Source organism: Podarcis tiliguerta, assembly GCF_965153285.1.
Source record: "Podarcis tiliguerta genome assembly, chromosome: Z".
Lineage (NCBI taxonomy): Eukaryota > Metazoa > Chordata > Lepidosauria > Squamata > Lacertidae > Podarcis > Podarcis tiliguerta.
The window spans coordinates 15068384-15090499 of record NC_139553.1 but is presented as its reverse complement, the minus strand read 5'-3'; the positions used below and the strand labels follow the sequence as shown (position 1 = coordinate 15090499).

Here is a 22116-nt window from a genome sequence, read left to right as displayed (position 1 = left end):
GGCGGGGGGCAGAGGGTTGGCCTCAGGAGAGGCGGGGGGGACCGGCGATTTGAGGCGAGGAGGAGGGAAAGCAGCGGAGGTTTGACTCCTCCCCCTCCCACACATGCATTTGAAGTGACGGAGGGGGCAGGATTGGGAAAAAATCTATACTGTATCTCCCCCCCAGACTACAATTCCCGTCATCCCCTGATGGTTTGTCCATTCTGGCTCACGAGGCTGCTGGGAGTTGTGGTTCAACAACATCTGGAGGGTGAAAGGAGCATTTCTATAGCCTCTCCACATGCTGTTAAGGCTACAATTCTCTTTATCCCCCGACTACTGGACCACGCTGACATCTGGGAGTTGTAGTACAATCACATCTGGAAGACCAATATGACTGCCCATCCTCTATGTATATTTATTTCATTGCAGGGGAGTGGTAGGAATTGGGGGTGGGGGTTAACATATGGGCAATTTGTGTGAGAAGGCATCTCAGACGTAGGGAAGGGTGTCTGGGGGCAAGCTAGGTTTTCAAGGAGGGGATGGATGGAACAATGCTGCTATCATCATTGTCATTCGTAGACATTTTATTTTACTATTCCCACTAGAATGGTTGTAAAGGTATGGGGGAGTGTTGCCTCCATGTGGGTCTTGAGTCCTGGAGGAAAGAATCAGTAAGAGATGCAAACAGGGAATGTTTCAACTGTTTTTAATTCCGAATTTTAAATGTTCTCCAAAGGATAATTGGAACTGTAGTTTGTTAAAGGTGCTGGGAATTGTAGTTCTGTGATGGAGCAAATTGCATATATTTAAAGCACATCTAATGCATATCTGAAGTTCATAACTCCCCCCAAAGAATCCCAGGAGCTGTTGTTTCCCCCTCATAGAGCTATAAGTTCTTTAACTAAGTTCCCATGTATTTTTTAAAGGAGACTGTCAGCTTTAAATGTGTGTTCAATGGGCTCTAGATGTACAGTGTGGATCTGCTTGAAAATTCCTTCTCTTTGTTACCACTATATTGTGATGGATCAATTTGGAACTCCCTGCCAGTGCCTATTGACATCAGACAGGCACTTTTACTGTCCCCTTTGTGACAACTGCTAAAAACATTTTGTGTGTACAGTGTGGATCTGATTAAAATAATCAATTTATTTCTTCACAATATATTGTGATCTGGATAACAAGCACTCTGTGCGTAGCTGAAATGTATCTGTCTTCTCTTGAGGAAGTATGGTGCCTTTAAGGTGGTCCCACTGTCCTTCAACCACTTGCCTTACATACATCTACTATTCCTTACAGATTCTGAATACGCTGCCTCATGGGGCCCTTGGGACAATGCTGATAGTGGAATCAAAAGTGGAGAAAGAAAAAGATGGCAGCAGAAAGAAGTATATTATGAAAAAGGTAAGGGGAGGAGCAAGGGTCTTTATGACAAGATGTGTCTCCAGTGATTTTATTTTATTTTATCTGATTTGATTGATTGCAAGGATGGGGGACACGTGGCTTGACAGGAGTACATGTGGATCTAAAGGTCTTAGTTGACAACAAGCTTAAGATGAGTCAATTGTGTGACGCAGCAGCAAAAACCGCTAATGCAATCCTAGGTTGCATCAACTGAAGTACAGTATCAAGTCCAGATCAAGGGAAGTTATAGCATCACTCTATTTTGCCTTGGTCAGCCCTCACCTGGAGTACAGTGTCCAGTTCTGGGCAACACAATTTAAGGAGGATATTGACAACTTGGAAGGTGTGGAGAGAAGGGTCACCAGGATGATTGAGTGTCTGGAAACCAGGCCTTAGGAGGAAAAGTGAAGGGAGTTGGGCATGTTTAGGTAATGGTAAAGGTACCCCTGCCCGTATGGGCCAATCGTGTCCGACTCTAGGGTTGCATGCTCATCTCGCTCTAGAGGCTGTGAGCCGGCGCCGTCCAAAGACACTTCCGGGTCACGTGGCCAGCGTGACGAAGCTGCAGCTGGTGAGCCAGCACCAGCGCAGCACACGGAAACGCTGTTACCTTCCCGCTATAAAGGGATCCCTATTTATCTACTTGCACTTAAGAGTGCTTTCGAACTGCTAGGTGGGCAAGAGCTGGGACTGAACGACGGGAGCTCACCCCGCCGCGGGGATTCAAACCGCCGACCATACGATCGGCAAGTCCTAGGCACTGAGGTTTTACCCACAGCGCCACCCGCGTACCGCTGGACATGTTTAGCCTGGATAAAAGAATACTGGAAGTGGGAAGGATAGCCATCATCAAATATCTAAAGGGCTGTCACATGGAGGATGGACCAAACTTGTTTTCTGCTGCTCTGGAGGATAGAACCCAAATCGGTGTCTTCACAGACAATGAAGGAGATTGCAACTAAATCTTAGGAAGAATTTTCTGACAGTAAGAGCTGTTTGACAGTGGAATGGACTACCTTGGAAGGTGGTGGGCTGTCCTTCATTGAAGGTTTTTAAAGAGATGGTCATCTGTCAGGGATTCTTTACCTGTGAATCCTACATTGCAGAGAGTTGGACTAGATGAGCCTAGAGGGGTCTCTTCCAACTCTATGATTCTATTACAGTGGTACCTCAGGTTAAGTACTTAATTCGTTCCGGAGGTCCGTTCTTAACCTGAAACTGTTCTTAACCTGAAGCACCACTTTAGCTAATGGGACTTCCTGCTGCTGCTGCGTCGCCGGAGCATGATTTCTGTTCTCATCCTGAAGCAAAGTTCTTAACCTGAAGCCCTATTTCTGGGTTAGCGGAGTCTGTAACCTGAAGCGTATGTAACCTGAAGCATATGTAACCCGAGGTACCACTGTATTTATATCCCACCTATTTCTCCCAGGACTTCATGGTGGCATATATGGTTCTATCTCCCTCCTTATTTAACACAACAACCTGTGAGGTAGGTTAGGCTGAGAGGCAGGGCTGGCTCAAAGTCATACCCAGTGAGCTTCATGGTCAAGTAGGGGAACTCTGGTTTCCTAAGTCCGAGTCTGACAACCTAACCGTTACACCATATTGGCTGTATGAAAAACCACATATTCATCAACAGCCACTTGGCTTCTGTTACAAAATGTATTATTTTATTAACAATCAGAACATTAGTAGAGTAAAAGGACTTACATATTCTCACCAGTCCATTTTATCTGTTGTGTAATAGCCAGGACTTAATACAAACAAGCATTCAGCAGGGTTTAGCCTGGGAACCTGCTTATATGTGGGTGTGTACTGTATAATATTTATTTTTGATATTTATTCAGAAATGTATGACCTGTTTACTTCTCAGTCTATATGGTTTGCAGTAAAAAAAATAAAAATACTTCATATAACCACACAGAGAGATATTTACCATACTCAGTAATGTCAAATGAAATGCCAGGGCTCAATGCTGCTGGGACATGTAAAGAGTCTCTTTTCTTCACTGAATAGCCATAATCAGGGCTGGATTTAGGGGACGTGGGCTTGCCGATCAGAAAGTTGGCGGTTCCAGCTGTCCTTTGTCAACAACAAATTGTTGCTGGTTTTTGTGTTGAATATATGCTATATGGTAATTTATGGACCTAATAGGTATCCAAAGCCATTTGCACATAACAAAATACCATATTTTTCGCCCTATAGGACGCACTTTTTTCCCTCCAAAAATGAAGGGGAAATGTGTGTGCGTCCTATGGGGCGAATGCAGGCTTTCGCTGAAGCCTGGAGAGCGAGAGGGGTTGGTGCGGGAACTCCCGCGGCCTCCAAAGGCTTTGATAGCTTGCGGATAGCTGCCTGCAGCCCGAAGCCCGGGGAGCACGGCACTGTGCACCCCGGGCTTAGGGCAGCTATGCGCAAGCCTGCGGTGCCCAGCGGGAGTTCCCGCGGGCTCCGCAGGCTTGCGGATAGGTGCTTGCAGCCTGAAGTCCAGGGAGCGCGACACTGTGCACCCCGGGCTTAGGGCAGCTATCCACAAGCCTGCGGCGCCCGGAGGGAGTTCCCGCCGGGCGCCGCAGGCTTGCAGATAGTTGCCCTAAGCCCGGGGTGCGCAGCGTGCTACAGCGCCGCGCTCCCCTGGCTTCGGATAGCAGCAAGCTCCGGGAGCGATGGCGAGGTTGAGCACAACCTCGCCATCGTTCCCGCACCCGTTCCGGGGGCTGGGGTTGGGGAAAGCTCGGGCTTTCCCCGCCCCCAGCCCCACAAGCTCGGGGGGGGGGAATAATTTTTTTTCTTTATTTCCCCCCCCCAAAAATAAGTGCGCCCTATGGACCAGTGCGCCCTATAGGGCGAAAAATACGGTATGTATTTTATCAAAGTAATTGATATAGAAATGAGCAAATCAGTGATATTTTAGGCAGCAGGCTAGCAGGCAGGGCACATTACTTACTTCATAGGAGGCTACACAACACAAAACACTGTTGCTGTATGTAGGTTTTATTTTTGTTTTTTATCTTATATTTTGGAAATGCACATCCAGTTGTTTTTTCCCTTTTTTTGGGCCCCCAAGAGAGTGGGGCCCTAAGCTATAACTTGTTTAGCTTATACGTAAATCTGGCACTGGCCACAGTCATTATCTAGAGACATTCAGAGTTAGAGAGAAGGACTTCTGAGTTGTAATTCCAAAGGCAAGGTAAAGGTAAAGGACCCCTGGACGGTTAAGTCCAGTCAAAGGCGACTATAGGGTGCAGTGCTCAGCTTACTTCAGGCTGAGGGAGCCAGCATTTGTTCACAGACAGCTTTCTGGGTCATGTGGCCAGCATGACTAAACTGCTTCTGGCACAACGGAACACCGTGAAGGAAGCCAGAGCGCACAGAAACACTGTTTACCTTCCTGCCTCAGTGATACCTATTTATCTATTTGCACTGCTATGCTTTCAAATTACTAGGTTGGCAGAAGCTGGGACAGAGCAACAGGAGCCACTGGCAGAGGAAGAGGCGTGCAGGGGGAGCGCATCACCCCTGGCAGTGTGATCCCGGTGGCGTGCCATCGTGGCTGCTCCCCCGCCAGCATTGGGCACCATGCCCCCAGGACGCGTGCCCAGCCCCTGCCTGCTCTCTGCCCCCTGGTGCTGGAGCATGAAGCTCTGCCACTGACGGAAGCTCACCCCTTTACGTGGATTTGAACTGCCAACCTTCTGATCAGCAAGCCCATGAGGCTCAGTGGCTTAGACCATAGCACCATCCGCATCCGAAGATAGGAATGCAAGATAGAAAACTGCTTTATATTGTAGTTTGTTAAGACTGCTGGGTATTACGGCTCTCTGAGAGTGAAACTACATCCCACAGGATTCCTTGGGGGAAACCATGTGCTTTAAATGTGTGTTAAATGTTTAAGTGTATTGAATGTGCCTTAAGTGTCTGGAGTGGATAATAAGTTGTTCTACTTTTAACAACTTCTTTGTTGTTTTGTGCAGGTTGAATGCATTGATGAAAAGCAAGCAAATGATGCTCTCCAAGAGGTAGCTTTCTCTTAATCATCCTTTTTTATTTCACACATTGGGTGAAGTAGACAGCGGAGTAGCTAGCCGCTCGGGTGCCCGGGGTGGCATGCGTGCCCTGCAACCTGGGGTGGGGCAAGCCACCCATGGGGGGCGGGGTGAGCCAAGACAGGGCGTGCTGCCTGGAGCCTCTCTGCAGCCTCCTCCTCAGCTGTAGGGTGGCTGAGGTGGTGGGCAGACGCAAGCCCTGTGCTGCTCGAAAAAACTCGGAGCTTGCAGGCAGTCCAGCTACTGCCTCCTCCTCAGGAGAGACGCGTGGCTCAGGCACACTGCAGGCCCCGCAGTGTGACACCCAGTGCCCCCCCCCCCCGGCATTACCTATCTACTCCTCCAGATTAGACAGATTCATGGAGGAGAGGGCTGTTGAAGTCTACTAGCCATAAAGGCTGTGCTCTGCCTGCAAAGTTGGAGGCAGCAACACTTCTGGTTTCTGGAAATCACTCAAGGGGAGAGTGTTTCTGCAGTGGCGTAGGAAGGGGCATGCGGTGAGTGTGGGAGTTGTTTTTTCAAAAAGACATATTTTTGCCATTTTGTCACACCCCCCCCAATGATGACACCCAGGGCGACCTGCACCCACTGCACCCCCCTTCCTACGCCAATGGAAGTAGGATCTTGCTTATCTGTGGTATAGTGTCAGACCAACCAACCATCTGGCTCAACATTGTCTATGCTGAATGGCAGTGATTCTCGAGCGTTTCAGGCAGGATACATTGCCAGCTTTACCTGGGGATTGATCCTGGGATCTTCTGCATGCAAACTGATGCTCTACCACTGATCTGTGGCCTATTCCTAATTTATGAAAGCATATGGCACAATACATTTATTTGTTTTTAGAACAGCACATTACTGTTGGTTCTGCTACAACACACTAAGCTACCCTTCTGGACTTCATGCAGGAAACCACAAGGGATTTATCAATGGTTAGTCCTACTCAGAGTAGGCCCATTGAAATTGATAGACATGACTAAATTGCTGCAGTTTGTGTGTTGTCTGTGGTCAAGAATGGAAACCAGTTATGCAAATTAATGACTGGTACTTGTACACATCATAGTTGTTGGGTTTTTTTAAAGTTTACTAACAATATACAATTAATAAAGGTTGTCTTACCATTCTTCTGATATGTCCTTTACATTGAAATGAATGTAAGTTATGTAAGTTGCATTAAGTAGGGGACAGTGTGATGAATAATGTCATATTTGGTGGAAGCGAAATGGAAGCAGTGCTGATTGTGAGAAATATAGGTTGGAATGGAAACAGCTTTTCTTCTTACACCTCTACTTTCAAAGAAGCTGGGCTATTACCTGTGAATCAGGAACAGGGGTTGATTTCAAAACAAGCCAACTTCAGACCACAGAGCTATGGAACTGGCTTTTTTAATTTACTCATGGACTCAGGTTTCTCAAAGCTGCCTCTGATATTATTAGTTTTTATTATTAAGTGCCTAAAGAGTCTAGCCACTTGACAAAAATTAGAAACACCAAGCCCCTGCACCAGTCACATCTGCAGGCTTAAACTTATAATTACATCCCTGATTAGTCAGTGGCAACACACACACACAAAATTCTGGGGATGGCACAGAAGAGACTAAGGATATTTCTGGGCTGGCAAGAAAGAAAAATTGCAGCATATGTTAACGATAGTTTAGAAATGGGGGGCAAGTTGAGGAGCAAGTTCCTTGTTAGAGGGTGCTTTCCTCCCCGCCCGGTGCTGCCTATATGATTAGTTACTCTCCTGTAATTTTAGAATTGCATTTTCCAGATGTGGAAAGGGTGGAGTCCCATGGCAGAGTAACTGGAAATCTGTTGCAGAGCTAGGATCCCTCTCTAAATCTAGGTGAGGATTATTACAAACCTTAGATCTATCTTAGCTTGGAAGGTGGCTGAACTCCCAATCCCTTCCTCCCCTAAAAAAGAAGTTAAGGTGTGATCCTAAGCACAGTTTCATGAGAGCATGGTCTGCTGAAATCAGTTGTATAGCATCCAGCAGCATGACTGAATCAAGAGGAGAAATTTGGCAAACTAGGGACCGCCCCAGTTTAGCTTAAATTGTAATAGTTTACCATAGAACCTTTCTCATCATTTTTCTGAAAGGCCATGGAACTGCTGAAGCTGAATCATCAGAACATCTGCAGCTACAAAGAATTTTTCATCATCTGGGACAACCAGGTGACAATTTCCTAAGGCTACTATGGTATATACGCTTACTGGAAAGATTAAGTTTCCTGAATTCAATGAGACTTGCTCCCAGGTAAATTGCAGCAGCTCTAAACTGGTGATCCAGGGATGTGTTGCTTCTGAATCCATATCAGTGTAGTCCAGTGGATGACTTTAAATAAAAATGATCCATACCATAGAGACCCAGGTTCATATTCCCCATAGTGGGTAGATCTGTGATTTCCCTACTACTGGATTGTACTACCTTAGGTTGGGGAGGGGAGGAGGGGGGGGGGAGAAAAATATTTGAATGCATCCCCATTTATTTATTTTGTCAAATTACTTGAACTTACAAAAAGTCTCACGTTAGGGAGAAGCTCTGCCAAATTATCACATGAAGAGGCCGGACCACACACACCTAGGTAGAGTGCAAGTCCTGGGATTTCTTGCCTGCAAGATTGGGTTATTAGTTTCACTTGGAAAAGCCTGTACAGTGGTACCTCGGGTTAAGTACTTAATTCGTTCCAGAGGTCCGTTCTTAAGCTGAAACTATTCTTAACCTGAAGCACCACTTTAGCTAATGGGGCCTCCTGCTTCTGCCGCGCTGCCGGACCACGATTTCTGTTCTCATCCTGAAGCAAAGTTCTTAACCCGAGGTACTGTTTCTGGGTTAGCGGAGTCTGTAACGTGAAGCGTATGTAACCTGAAGTGTATGTAACCCGAGGTACTACTGTACTGTGTTGTTAGCATCCCCCTTCCCCACACTGGGCTGAAACTGGTGTAGGAAGCCTTACTGTGATAAACTTTGAAACCCCTTAACTAAAGTGGCACAGTGATTTTCATCTTCATCCTGTTGCATGCAGATTTCCTCCCTCTTTCTTTGTCTGGTGATGCGTTATTCAGATCAAGGGGATCTTTCATCTCTGATCAAGGCCAAGAGGCAAAAACCTGAGAAAATTAAAAAGAAGGTAGAAAATAATGTTTTTATTTAACAAATATGTATAATACAAATAGTATTAATTGTGGGAGGTTAGCAGCCAAACCTAACAAGTGCATATTCTTGCTGGTTAGCATTAGAAGGGGCTAGGTCCACAGAGCTTTGTAGCTGATAGGCAGATACTCAGGCCATAGAAAAGCAATTGGTAGAGAAGGCTCTGTGTGATGTCATTTTTTCCTCCTGAAGAGGAAGGAGCCATGGACCAGCCATGAGGGCAGGCATTTCCTTTGTTTGCTCCAGTCCCAGGGACATGCCTAAGACTGGTTATACTGAATATATAGTTCGCCTGCATAGTTTTTACAGCTACTCACTGGGTAACAATTTTTTACTTTTTGAATGTTGTCTAGATTTCTGCAACTGATTTAGGGTATTTTTGCACTGCTGAATCAGGAAATGGCATCCGTTTCTCTCCATCAGGTCAGGTTTACTGTAAACTGAATGTTGGGCATTGATAAAGGTAAGTACACGTAAATTGCATGTTGCTTCACCATTTTTCAAACTTCAGGGGTTGAACTTCCGTTTCTTGGAACTCCTGGAATGCTCAGCGGCAGGGAGGTCTCTCTTCAGAGTCCAACAGTAGTCAGCCATCATGACTGTGTCCCAGTGACCCTGATACCTGGTCTCCATCTCTTTCATGTCCTGATGGAATCTCTCCCCCTGCTCGTCACTCATTGAACCCAGTTTCTCAGGAATCCGGTCCATATGTGAAAATAGGTAGTGCATCTTGACGCTCATGTTGCAGCCCAGGTTTCTGAAAGCAGTCAGCATGTTGTTGACAAGTTCTGCGTAGTTTCTGGCCTTATTGTTGCCAAGAAAGTTCTTCACTACCAGAACAAATGCCTTCCACGCTTCCAGTTCCACTTCGTTCATTGAGTTTCCGAACTCTGATGAGCTGATGGGTCTGAGGACTGTCAAAGATGCCAGCTTTCAACTTCTCCATGGTCAATCCTGGAAAAGCCTGGCACAAGTAAGTGAAGCAGTCACCATCCTTGTCCAGAGCCTTGGTGAACTACTTGTTTAAGCCGAACTTGATGTGCAGCGGTGGGAAGAGTATTCTGTCTCTGTCCACCAGAGGGTTGTTGATGACGTTCCTTTCTTTGCAAGGCTGTGCCTCCCGCACAGGCCAGTCCTTCTTCGTGTAATGCTGAGCAGGGTCCCTACTTTCCCACATGCACAGAAAACATGGGTACTTGGTGAAGCCAGACTGTTGTCCCAACAAAAAGTTCACCATCTTCAGGTCAACACAAATAAACCACTTATGCTGATCATAACCAATTTTCTCCAGCACATACTTCACCGCTTCATAGTTCTCCTTCAGTGTACTCGAGTGAGCCAGGGGTATAGAGGCAAATTGGTTGCCATTGTGTAGCCGAACACATTTCAGTGATCGCTTGCTGCTGTCAAGAAACAATCTCCAATCTTTGGGTTCGTACTGTGGCACTCCAAGCTTGAGCAGAAGCTGCGCAATATCTGCACAGTACACCAAGTCCTTCTCTTCTGAGAAATAACGGAGGTACTCTCGATGCCTGTTGCGGAAGAAGCTGGTGCGAGCACTGTCAGAGAGGAGGTTTTTTTCCTTCAATCTGGATGCCAACAGTTCAGCAGAGTCCTTTGACAAGCTGAGGTCGTGAACTAGATCATTCAACTGCTTTTGGGGAAATGGATGTGGAGCATCATCTTCAAGAACCACTTCTTCTTCTTCATGTCCTTCAACACTGGAGGCATCTTCGTCACTAATGTCAGGAAGTTCTCCAAAGATAGGCACTGGAATTTCATCACAATGAGCTACAGGACGACGTGCTGATTGAAGATCAGTATACTTGAGGCTGCTCCGGTTCTTTCTGTTGATCCCAGCCGCACCAATTTATGGAAGATTTTGAGGTTTTATGACTTCAAACTGATCCCTTTTCGACATAATCACCCAGAACTATCGGACCTGAATACTTCTTGTCATTAAAATAATTATTTCCAATAAAAACAATTATTTGACATGGCAATTTACCCCCACCAACTTCTTTTAAAATGCTCCACGCAAGCGTACATGTGAACAAAAACGTAAAAAAAGACATGTGGCCATAGCTCAAAAACTTGACCTGATTGAGCAAAACCAATGTGATTTTTGGATTCAGCGCATCAGATTCATCCTAAATCAACTGAAAAAAACGCAGACAACAAATTTACAGAACCCCTGACAGTTGTTGACCAGTGTTATGCCTGGGTAGTTAAGTACACAAACTCCTTGTGGGCATTAACCACAGGAACTGTTGAGAGAATGTCCACTTCTGGGACCTGATTCTAGGTGTTGTCACTCACAGGCTCAGCCTACTCTTGGCATGTTTCATGGCAAAAATCTATGTTGAGGTAAGGCATGATAGCACAATCAGAAAACAGGATGTGGGCAAATGTTGCTACGGAAGGAAGAGCATTATTCCCATTGTCCACCCTTTCTTTGTCAAGGGCCAACAGGAGGGAAAGAATTTCTCAAGACTTTAACATGGCATGACAGCAAACTTTTCTTCTGTATATTATGTCCTCATCATTTCATATATTTCTTTCCATAGGTGATTAAAATGTTTCTGGGGCAGATGGTGGATGCTTTAGTTTACATCCACAAACAAACCATTTTTCACAGGTGAGGTGTCAGTTTTTCAAAATATTGTTTTGTTATTTATCTGCAGTAGTTTGTAGTGCAAAACCTAATGTCTTTTAACGAACAAACTCTTAACATGGCTGCAACTCTGTTTCAACATGCTGTAAAAACAACTCTGCTGTGTTTCAGAAACCTCAAACCATCCAACATCCTTTTAGATGACAAGGCATCTTTCGTGCTTGGTGATTTCAGCACGGAAACGCTCATGAAGGATGAGATGAAATGGAAGATTAGGGTGGAAGAAGGTAGCAATGTGTTGTTAATTTTTCAGCAGCCTTGTTCTTCAGAAAGACTGTGGGGTTTTTGAAAATATAAGGTCAAGGAGAAAATATTTCCTTATGACATGACATTGTTAGCATCTAGAAGAACGTTAAAGTATATGTAGTTTAGTAATGGTAGTTTGACATGTATGTGGAGTGGGCCACACCATACATTTAAAGTGCAATACTTCCCCCAATGAATCTTGGGAATTCCAGTTCACAGAATTGCAATTCCCAGCACCTAAATTAGAATTTCCCAAAATTATTTGGGGGAAGCCATATGCTTTAAATGTACATTAAATGTATGGTGTAGATGGTTAGTGAGTCTCAGTGCAATAGACATGTGCTCATATTGTCAGAACATATTCACATCCAATACGTTACAATGGGTTGTATCCAGTTTTAATCCTATTCAGAGGAAAGTCATTTAAATTAACTGAACTGACCAACTTATTACTGGTAATTGAAATGGGTCTACTCCGAGACTTGATGGAAGTTCCAACAACATATACAGAGGGCCAGACTCCCTGTCCCTGTTTTAAGCTGTTCTGTCACCTCATGTGAAGCAACACATTGGGTTGCCATATGTCCTCTTTTTCAAGGACACGTTCTCCTTATCATGGGTATATAAAATGAGAGTTGTCATAGGGATCCATAGTTAAAAGTCAGAAGATATACCCTCTTTTTTGCCCTTCAAAATATGGCAACCCTAAGTTACAGCGACATTATTATTATTACCTGTCCCTTCACAAGCAAGGTTTTAACAATTTAAAGTTCAGCATTAAAGACCATTAAAACATATTGCAGCCACAGGAATAGGGTGGGTCCTGAAAATACACATGTTAGGTGTCAAAAGGTCAGAGTACAAAGGCTCGTGTTCACCATTCCCTGAAAGTTTTATAATGAGCATGGCAAATAAATCTCTGTGGGGAGGGAGTTACACAACCTAGGTGACTGCTCTCCTAGGCCAACACCATCCCACATTTATGAGGACTACCAAGAGGGCCCCCACTTTACTGATCTTAGTACCCAGGAGCAGTGCTTTTTTTCTGGGGGGATGCAGGGGGACGCATACCCTAAAACATTTTGTGAATCTAAGTTTGGCCTCATTGAGGGGCAGTATTTCAATATGAGTAGGAAAATGAGAGTACCCTTAAACATTTTGGGGGGGGCACTGCCCAGGAGGGACTGTAGGCAAGGAGGCAGTCTTCCAAATATTTGGAGCCTAAGTCATTCAGGGCTTTAACCACTACCACGGGCACCTTAAATAAGGCCCAGAAACAAACTGACAGACCTCCGCAGTGCCCCATGCAAACTGAATGGCATCCTTAGAATGTTTTGCGGGTTCTTTTACAGATAAGGTGTAGAAATGGTTCTCTGAATGTGGAAAGCTTGAAAACCGCTATCTTTCTTTATTTCATTGCATTTATAGGCCATCTTTTTGTCTAAGGAACTCAGCGTGGGGTACATGGTTCTCCCCCTCCTCATTTAATTCCCACAACAACCCTGGAAGGTAGATTAGGCTGAGAGGCAGTGACTGGCCCAGGGTCAGCTGGGAAGCTTTATGCCCGAGTTGGGATTTATCTATCAGGTTCTAGTCTGGCACTCTAACCACCATGCCACACTGGCTCTTCATTTTATTAAATGTATGAATTGCCTTTTATAAACGTCTCAAGGCGATTTACAAACATATCACAAAAATGGTACAAAGCAGCGATTGAAGATAGGTTTAAAAATTGAACAAAATTAACATTAGCACATAAAGCACAGACCTTCCCCCCCCCCCCCCCATCTAGCTAGAAAACATTTACAAAACAAAAATATGTATTCAGTTGTTGCCTTCTGGTGGAATATTGTTCCACCTCCAAAGAGATGTTACTCTTGGTTACAAAGGAAAAGTTACAAGGGATAAAAATAAACAAATAAATCACACCCCTGGCTTTTCTTCCCACAGATCCTCCTTTCAAATCCTGGATGGCTCCAGAGGCACTCAAATTTTCTTTCAGTGACAAATCTGACATCTGGTCTCTTGGCTGTATTCTTCTCGACATGATCTCCTGTGTGAAAGTACGGTACATTTCCCCTTTAACAGTACTGTGACGGTGTTCAGAGTTGGCTCTTTTGAGAGATGGTTACATTAAATACACACAGCATGCAGTTTTCAGTGACTGATATTCAGAAACCTACCAACAGTATATATATAAAGGTATCTCCAACTGGTATCCAGAAGCATGCTGCCTCCAACATTGGAGATGCCTACGATAGATATAGATATCGATTGTACCCCCTCTGTTATGTAAATGATAATAGATCTATTCTGCTAAATAATTGGATTTTGTAAATATTAGGATTTAATTATAACTTGTATGTTATAACTGGGATGTGTTATAAGACTATCTCAGTGTTTATTAGAAGGGGTTAATGTAACAGGTTTGAGGTGCTTAATTAGCATTTATGTATAAACACATAAATATAAGGCCTTGAGAATGCAATCAAGATCCATGTGTATTGGAATATGTGTGTGGACCTAAATATGAGCATCATCAATTAGCATGTGAAAATTCAATTAACCTAGGTAAGCATTGTAAGTGTGTACTAGCCATTAATCCCAGTACAGGGACTCAGGTGGTGCTGTAGTCTAATCCACTGAGCCTCTTGGGCTTGCTGATCCAGAAGGTCAGCAGTTCAAATCCCTACAACGGGGTGAGCTCCCGTTGCTCTGTCCCAGCTCCTGACAACCTAGCAGTTCAAAAGCACACCAGTGCAAGTAGATAAATAGGTATCGGTGCAGAGGGAAGATAAATGGCGTTTCCATGTGCTCTGGTTTACATCAAGGTGTCACGTTGTGCCAGAAGCAATTTAGTCATGTTGGCCACATGACCTGGAAAGCTGTCTGTGGACAAATGCCTCAGCCTGAAAGCGAGATAAGCGTTGCAACCCCATAGTTGCCTTTGACCAAACTTAAACCATCCAGGAGTCCTTTACCTTTACCTTTTACCTTAATGCTAGTCAATCAACAAGTGTTGATGAGGTCAAAGCATCAAAAGAACTGAATATTAGAATACAAATGAATAAAGGGGGATTACTTTTGGAAACAGCAGAATTAGGGGAGATAGTATCAGGAAGCAGAGAAGAAAGTATGCTTGTATGTGCCCTGGAGACCAAGATAAGCTGCAGAGCAAAGAAGATGTTGATGATGCTGCCATAAGGATAAGCCAGCATTTTGGGATGTTCTTGCTGTGCACCCCTCCACTGAAAGCTAAAGGTTACATATATGCATAAAACACTCACATATCTTAAAACTCTACTGCCTCTGCCATGTCTGAACTTCCAACAAACAGACACATGATCCTGGATGAGTTTCTGGAACCCTTGGAATTTTGCTATCACTCAGCAGATATTGGGGTGGTGTGTAACAATATGTATGTATGTATGTATGTATGTACAGTGGTACCCCACAAGACGAATGCCTCGCAAGACGGAAAACCCGCTAGACGAAAGGGTTTTCCGTTTTTCGATGCGCTTCGCAGGACGAATTTCCCTATGAGCTTGCTTCGCAAGACGAAAATGTCTTGCGAGTCTTGAGATTTTCTTCCGCTCCCCACCCCCTTTTTCTAAGCCACTAAACCGCTAATAGCCTTTTAGCAGCTAATCCACTAATCCCTTAAGCCTTTAATAGCCGCTAATAGCCGCTAAACCGCTAATAGCGCTAATCCGCTAAGCCGCTAATAGGGTTGCTTCGCAAGATGAAAAAACCGCTAGACGAAGAGACTCGCGGAACGGATTAATTTCGTCTTGTGAGGCACCACTGTATGTATGTATGTATGTATGTATGTATGGCACTGTCAGGCAGTATGCTTCTGAACGAGGGAGTGGCACTTACTGCAGGGCCTGCAGCGCTCCTGAGCCACACATCTCTCCTGGGAGTGACACAGTGACTCGGGTGCCTTGCAGGCTCTGCTCTGCCTGAAAATGGCAGTGTGGGGCTTGCATCAGCCCACCATCTCCCCCTCAGGCTGCCAACCTACAGCTGAGGGGGAGGCAGTGGCAAGGCTCCGCGCAGTGCACCCTGCCCTGGCTCACCTTGCCGTCATCGGTGGCTCGCCTCACCCCCGGATGCAAGGCACACGTGCTGCCCTGGGCACCTAAGTGGCTAGCTATGCCGCTGCTTCTGAATGCCAGTTGCTGGAAACCACAAGAAGGAAGAGTGTTACACTCATGTCTGGCTTGTAGGCCTCCCATGGGAGCATCTGGTTGGCCACTGAGAGAAGAGGATCCTGGGCTAGATGGGCCACTATCCTGACAGCGCCGATTCTTCTTATCACTCAAGCCTTCACAACATTGTATTGAGCACCTCAGCATGGTGGTTACTCATCTTGGGTGTGGGAAAGGGGAAACCATTGGACATTTTACTACAAACTTCAGTTCTGATAAGCGAAAATTAACTACTTTTGATTATCATGGGAGAAACTAAGGCCCTTGTTTCCTTCTCACCTTGAAGCAAATTTTACTTAAAAGTACTTAGCATGGGCTGGATCATGCCTTTCTGGTGCCAGTGGCATAGCTTCCTGCTAAGTAGCTCTGGCAGGTGTAGTGCTGCAAGCAAATTAAGGTGCTCTTAGGGCAGGCCTGTCCAAAGTCCGTTTTGGGGGCCTAATCTGGCCCGCCATTCAGTTTAATCAGGCCCCTGTGGCACTTTATTTCCTGGGGTAAAATCCTAAAGAAAGCTCAACAACTTTGGGGTAAAATCATAAAATTTATGATTTTACCCCAAAGTTCATAGAATCATTCTATTCTATGATTATATGAACTTTGAGGTAAAATCATAAAAAAGCTCAACAAATCTGGCCCTCTTTGAAAAAAGTTTGGACACCACTTATGGTATGTCTTTACAGGAAGTGTAACCCTCCTGTGGACCTATTTCTTTCTGTACTTTAGTGATAAACCAGAAGTGAAAGAAAGCAGAACCTTTAGAAACAATAAAATTGTTCAAAGGCTTGCCAGTTGGCAAGGTCACTTCCATCATTTGAATTATGAACAACCCATGCTCACTTTAGATATCCCTCCTCTGGTGTATGAAGAGTTAGGGGGTCTGCGAATGAAGGCTGGTCTATTAAGGCAAGTGGAGCACTGCCCTACCTCCTCACTACCTTCAGCCAACCCCCTTCTACCTGCCTTCCTACTTACAACCAATCCAAAGGACAGCTCTGGCTGCCAGCAGCCTCAAGTCTCAGTTCTGCCATTCTAGGACTTGTGTCATTGGCTCTGGCTCCACTAATAATATAAGTGTGAGTGCCTTCTGCCCCACCAGTCCCAAAGGGCACCAACCAGTACTCACACTTATATTAATATTGGTTACATTTTTGTCCCACTGTTCCTCCCAAAGATGCTCAGAACAGCAGCTACACCGTAAGCAGCTCTGCTACAATGAGTCTGTAAAGAGAAAACATATGCAGATTTTATTAGGTGCTCCTTTTGTGTATTTGCATGAGTTTCTTTTTAGGTGAAAGATCCAGTTTCATTGCTGCGTAACATTAAGGAGAATAGCAGTCACCTGGAAGAAGCCCTGATAACTATGAAGCAGATGGATACACCTCTGTCTTCTCTTTTGCTAAGGATGCTGACAATTGAGCCAACAATGAGGCCCACATCAGGGTCAGTCCTGGGTTTGTTTTCTCCCTTGCTCCACCCAATAACCCACACAATGCATTTAAAGGACATTTATGCCACTTTAGTAGTCACAGCTCCCCCCCCCCCCGAAGAATCCTTGGAATTGTAGTTTACCCCTCCCACTACAATGCCCTTTACTCTTAACAAACTACAGTTCTCAGGATTATTTGGGAAAGCCATGGGCTTTAAATGGACTTTAAATGTGTGGTGTGGATGTAACTATGGAAGTTACTGTCATTGTTCACTGAAAGAGAGGGTCGTTGGATAAACTTAATGGTTTATGCCCCCAATCTAAAAGAGAAATCAGGATCCCTCAAAATGAATGCCCAGCTTTAACAATTAAATAATCCTTCCCCTTTATTTTGCTTATTTTACATTTCTAACTCACCTTTCAGCCCAAATTGGACCCTCAACACAATGTACATATTTTAAACTAAACTAATTTATTCCACTCTACTTCTCTTGCTACTTTAGGGAGCTGACTGACAATTCATTTATCAGAGAATGCCTGATTCTTGCTGGGTCACCCTTAGTAAAGGTGAAGAAGACTCTGCCTCCAGGATTACTGGACTTAATACTCAATGGTGGGATCCCAACTATTCTAGGTAATGCTGGAAAAGCAGCTCTGAAACAGAGGCTTGTAGCTTTCTTGGGAATATGAAAGAATGTCATATATGAGGGGTTGTTTGTGGGCTGCATTTGACTCTCAAAGTGATTCAGATGTATCCCCACTTCCAAACAAAGTCCCTGTTTTATTGATGCCTTGAACCCCTTCTCCTTTACACCCAATGACAGAAACATGCAGATAATCTGATCTGAAACCATTAAAACCCCATATAATCCTTTTGTTTTAGGCAGATGGGTTGGTGACAGAAAATGTTCTGCATTTGAGGTACTCACAAGCTGTCTCGTAAGGGCGTGGCTAAACTAAGGCTTAATCCAGGGATTTGCAGTTGATGTTTCATGCCCTTAAATGCAGTGGGTTTGTATCCAGTGTTAGTCATACTCAGAGAGTAGACACACCGAAACTAGGGGCACGTATTCCCAGTAAAGTGTGTGGGAAGGCTGTGGACATATAGTTGCTTCCAACTGTGTTCTACTCAAAGTTGGACCCATGAAATGAATAACCCTAAATTCACGACAAAGGACGAGATGGTTGGACAGTGTTCTCGAAGCTACCAGCATGAGTCTGACCAAACTGCGGGAGGCAGTGGAAGACAGGAGTGCCTGGCGTGCTCTGGTCCATGGGGTCATGAAGAGTCGGACACGACTAAACAACTAAACAACAACAACAAAATTCATTGTGGCATTAATTTTAATGGATCTACTTTGAGTAGGATCAATACTGGACAAGCCATGGGTATTATATGCTGCTATTATCAGAAAACATTAACCTGTGCACATTTATAGGCATTTACTAGGGTAATTGAAGAACTATGAACTGTATCCAATGCTAGTGCTACCAGTCATACAGCTAACTTAGGTCCATTAATTTCAGTGATTCTCCTCTGAGTAGGATTAGCACAGAATACAATTCTGTGTATTCCCCCCCCCCCATCTATGTGTGTGTGTGTGTGAAGGATTTCACAGAAAGGTGCTACTATTTTGTCTCCTGCAGAATTCATGCTGTCTTACCAGGACATAGAGGAAGCTCAAGAAAAGTGCATTGAGCGTCTAACTGTCCTCTTGAAAGAAGGAAAGGGTATGCTTTGACTGTGCTGCTGTCTCTCATTGGATACTTATAAACTGATGCATGGGGTTCCATAAGGAGCATGAGTCAGAGTGGGAAATCCCCCCAAAGAGAGTGCAAATGTGGAGGTTTCTCCTGCCTGCCCCTGCTATACTTGTAATATAGGCATAAACAATGCTATTTTTGTAGAAAAAGGTGCTGGAACTCACCATGAACACCTCCCTCATCTCGTTCCGGTGAGTTCCAGCTGAAAAAAAGCCCTGGGCATGTTAGTTCTGTTTGGAGGGGGGTGTTGTTCAGAGCCAAACTGGATGGGAAAGGCTTATCTTGGTCATAAGAGTGGGGCATCGTGCTAATTGCATGTTCCATAGCTCCTACCAGTGGGGTTGAGATTTACTGCATTTCCAGCAACATTTCAAGGATTGGGAGAAACCATGAGTGATTAAGGAGATGAGCTATATTAGAGGTGAGGAACTTTTGACTTTTGGCCACTTCCCTCCCAAACCACACCCACTTGCCCCATACCTGATGCCATATGTTACATGGGGAGCAGGAAAAGATGCGGCTGGATTGGCTGTGTGATCAAGAACTTCATTGTACAGCCAATCTATGCAGAAAACAGATTTGAAGTCACCATTCTGGTTATACTTGGCTGGATTGGCTGTGCATCTATGTTTCCCACGGGGTAACTCAATCGTACGGTCAGTTCCTGCAGAAAGCAGCTTTGCCAGCCTTATGCAGTTGCTATGCGATACCTTGTAAGTTCTGCAGCCACGCTGATAGTCACTGCTCCCAGATCACACAGCAAAGTGGCAACCCCTAAAGAAGAAGTGCTGTAGGCCATCATCCTCTGTCCACATCCATATATCTGCATTTCCCAGCATCCATGCAAAGAAAATTTAAAAATTTAAAACTATAAGGGAAGAGCAGAAACAGATTAAAATAATAATAATGATAGCTTCTGTTTCTTCCCCTCAGCCAGTCTAAAAGTCTTCTTTGGATTAGCGGAGCTTGTTACCTCTGCAATGAAGAATCACATTGATTCTCCTGAGGTACAGTTAGCTGGATATTCTTTGCTGATTGAAATCACTAGCAGAGGTAAGGGTGATGAGCAATGTTTGAGTTCCATACCAATTTTATGAAATTTATTTATTTATTTAATTTATATACTACCCTATACTCGGAGGTCTCAAATTATTGGCAGAGTGTCTTGCTGTTCTTATCGTTTTCTTTCACCTAAGTTGAACTTGCTTTAATCTACTTCTTACCATGTTCTTTGACCTCTTTTTTTAACCGTTAGATGTTGACTTGCCCCAAAGCTACAAAGTGGCTCTTCTGATTTGTGTCTCTTTAAAAGCAGGAGGGGCACAGACAATGTAATAAACCAAGTTTACGTGCTCATCTGCCAGACACCTCAGCTTTCACTATGGTTAACATTGGCTATGGTTTAGTATTATGTGTGAACCAGGCCAGAGACTGTTCCTGAATCCAGTCTTGTGTCTATGTAACAAGAGATGTTCTCTTTGCAGTGGAGGCTGGCCCACTGTGACAAATGGAGCACTGCATCACCAACTTCAATCTGCCTTCAGCTAGACCCCACCTGCCTTTCTTCTGATATGTCCCAGGGGGTGGCCCTGTCTGCCAGCAAATTCCTTCAAACTTGCCCTTTTCTTTATTTAACAAAACATATAGACTGCTTGATTATAGTAAAACCTCTAAGTGGTTTATAAGAAATTACCAAATTCAGCATGGAGGCAGATGGAATGAGTTGACTCTGCTTGTCATTGGCCGTGGCTCCCCCTATTGTTGGCCTCCCTGCCTTACACCCTGTCCTAATAGGCACCAGTCACCATCACTTTTTTATTGGCACCTTTGTGATAAGATGCTGGAATGAGCATCTAAAGCATCTAATGCCTCCTTGCTTTATGTTCTGCTTTTGGCAGCCATGAGGCAGAACCTGAATATTGAATTCCTAGCCTCCGAAAACATACTCGATTGCCTGTTAGCCTCCATGAGAATTCATTTCAACAACAAAGAGTTGATCTGGATGATTTGCACATTGTTCATGATGATGTCGACTAATGGTGGGTACAATGCTGCCCTAGTTTAGCACTGTAACTCTGCCTTTACTCCAGAAAGCAGTGGTGAGTTTGGACCTGGAGCCTGGTAAGTAATGGAATAATGGTTGCACTCACACTATATATTTAAAGCACATTTACAGGACTTTAACAGTCATGGCTTCCCCCCAAGGAATCCTGGGAATTTTAGTTTGCCCCTCATGGAGCTATAATTTCTAGCACCCATGTTGGGCAAAATATTCCTGCAACGCAGGGGTTTGAACTAAATGATCCTTGTGGTCCCTTCCAACTCTACAATTCTGTGATTTTGTAAAGAGTTATACTTCCCAGGATCCTTTTTGGGAAGTCCTGTGCTTTAAATATATGGTGTGTACATGATCAGTGTTTGCTGACAAACCCCAGGATAGTAATGTGTTATTTCACTCATTACAAAATGTAGACACAGCCAGCCCTGCTATGTTTGGGGACCCTCTTTCTCAGGGGACCTGAGCTGCTCCCTCAAAGTCTGCCTTGATGGTAAGTGAGAAGGCAGCTTTTTTTGTTTTAGGGGTGAACAGCTAGTGGCTTGAGGGTTCTCTAACTAGACTCTCACTTGAGCCAAGAATGATGCAAAGGGCATTTTAAAGTACTCCACACCCCTGTGTAAACAGCAACAGATGCTTAGGGCTTGCTCATGCTTCTGCTTTTCTCACCACTTTCTACTGGTAAAACACACTCTTTACTGCTGAATCAGAGCAAACATCAATCAATTGGCTTTTCTGTAGATTGATGTTTGCTCTGATTCAGCAGTAAAGAGTGGGTTTTCCTGGTGAAAGTGGTGGGGCAAATGGAAAACCACTTGGACCCATGCCTAGAAAGCATGGGACAAGCGGAACACTGCTCTGACCTGTGCTTTCTAGGCACATGACAAATGGAAGTATGAACAGGCCCTTAGCTGGAAATCTCAGCTGCACACACGATATGTGTAGAGTGAGGAACCTTTTTTTTAGCCTGAGGGCTGCTTTCCCTTCTGGGGGCCATATACTGGTGGCAGATGCTGTGAACAGGGGCAGCATTTCTACACATACACACACGTTTTCCAGCTTTCATCCAAGCATGCTAGAAGCATTATCAGAGTTCCAAGGGCACATTCCAGCCAGACAAAAACACTCAGGGAGGGTGCAAAGCAGGGCTGATG

At 44.5% G+C, this 22116-nt stretch overlaps 1 protein-coding gene across 6 annotated transcripts in view; it reads left to right on the top strand.

Moving 5' to 3' along the window:
• The window catches only part of STKLD1 (serine/threonine kinase like domain containing 1), a 40720-nt gene that overhangs the window by 10482 nt on the left and 8122 nt on the right, over nt 1–22116 (top strand). For 3 of the 6 annotated variants that reach the window (XM_083423614.1, XM_083423618.1, XM_083423615.1), the window contains 12 exons: nt 1279–1383; nt 5358–5402; nt 7532–7606; nt 8458–8562; nt 11153–11223; nt 11371–11486; nt 13456–13568; nt 17005–17156; nt 17646–17776; nt 18790–18873; nt 19840–19959; nt 20805–20945. In XM_083423614.1, coding sequence (XP_083279740.1) covers nt 1279–1383; nt 5358–5402; nt 7532–7606; nt 8458–8562; nt 11153–11223; nt 11371–11486; nt 13456–13568; nt 17005–17156; nt 17646–17776; nt 18790–18873; nt 19840–19959; nt 20805–20945 — 1258 coding nt within the window. Of the gene's footprint in view, nt 1–36; nt 392–1278; nt 1384–5357; nt 5403–7531; nt 7689–8457; nt 8563–11152; nt 11224–11370; nt 11487–13455; nt 13569–17004; nt 17157–17645; nt 17777–18789; nt 18874–19839; nt 19960–20804; nt 20946–22116 lie in introns of those variants that run through there. The other 3 variants (XM_083423617.1, XM_083423616.1, XM_083423619.1) reach the window with 3 other exon arrangements.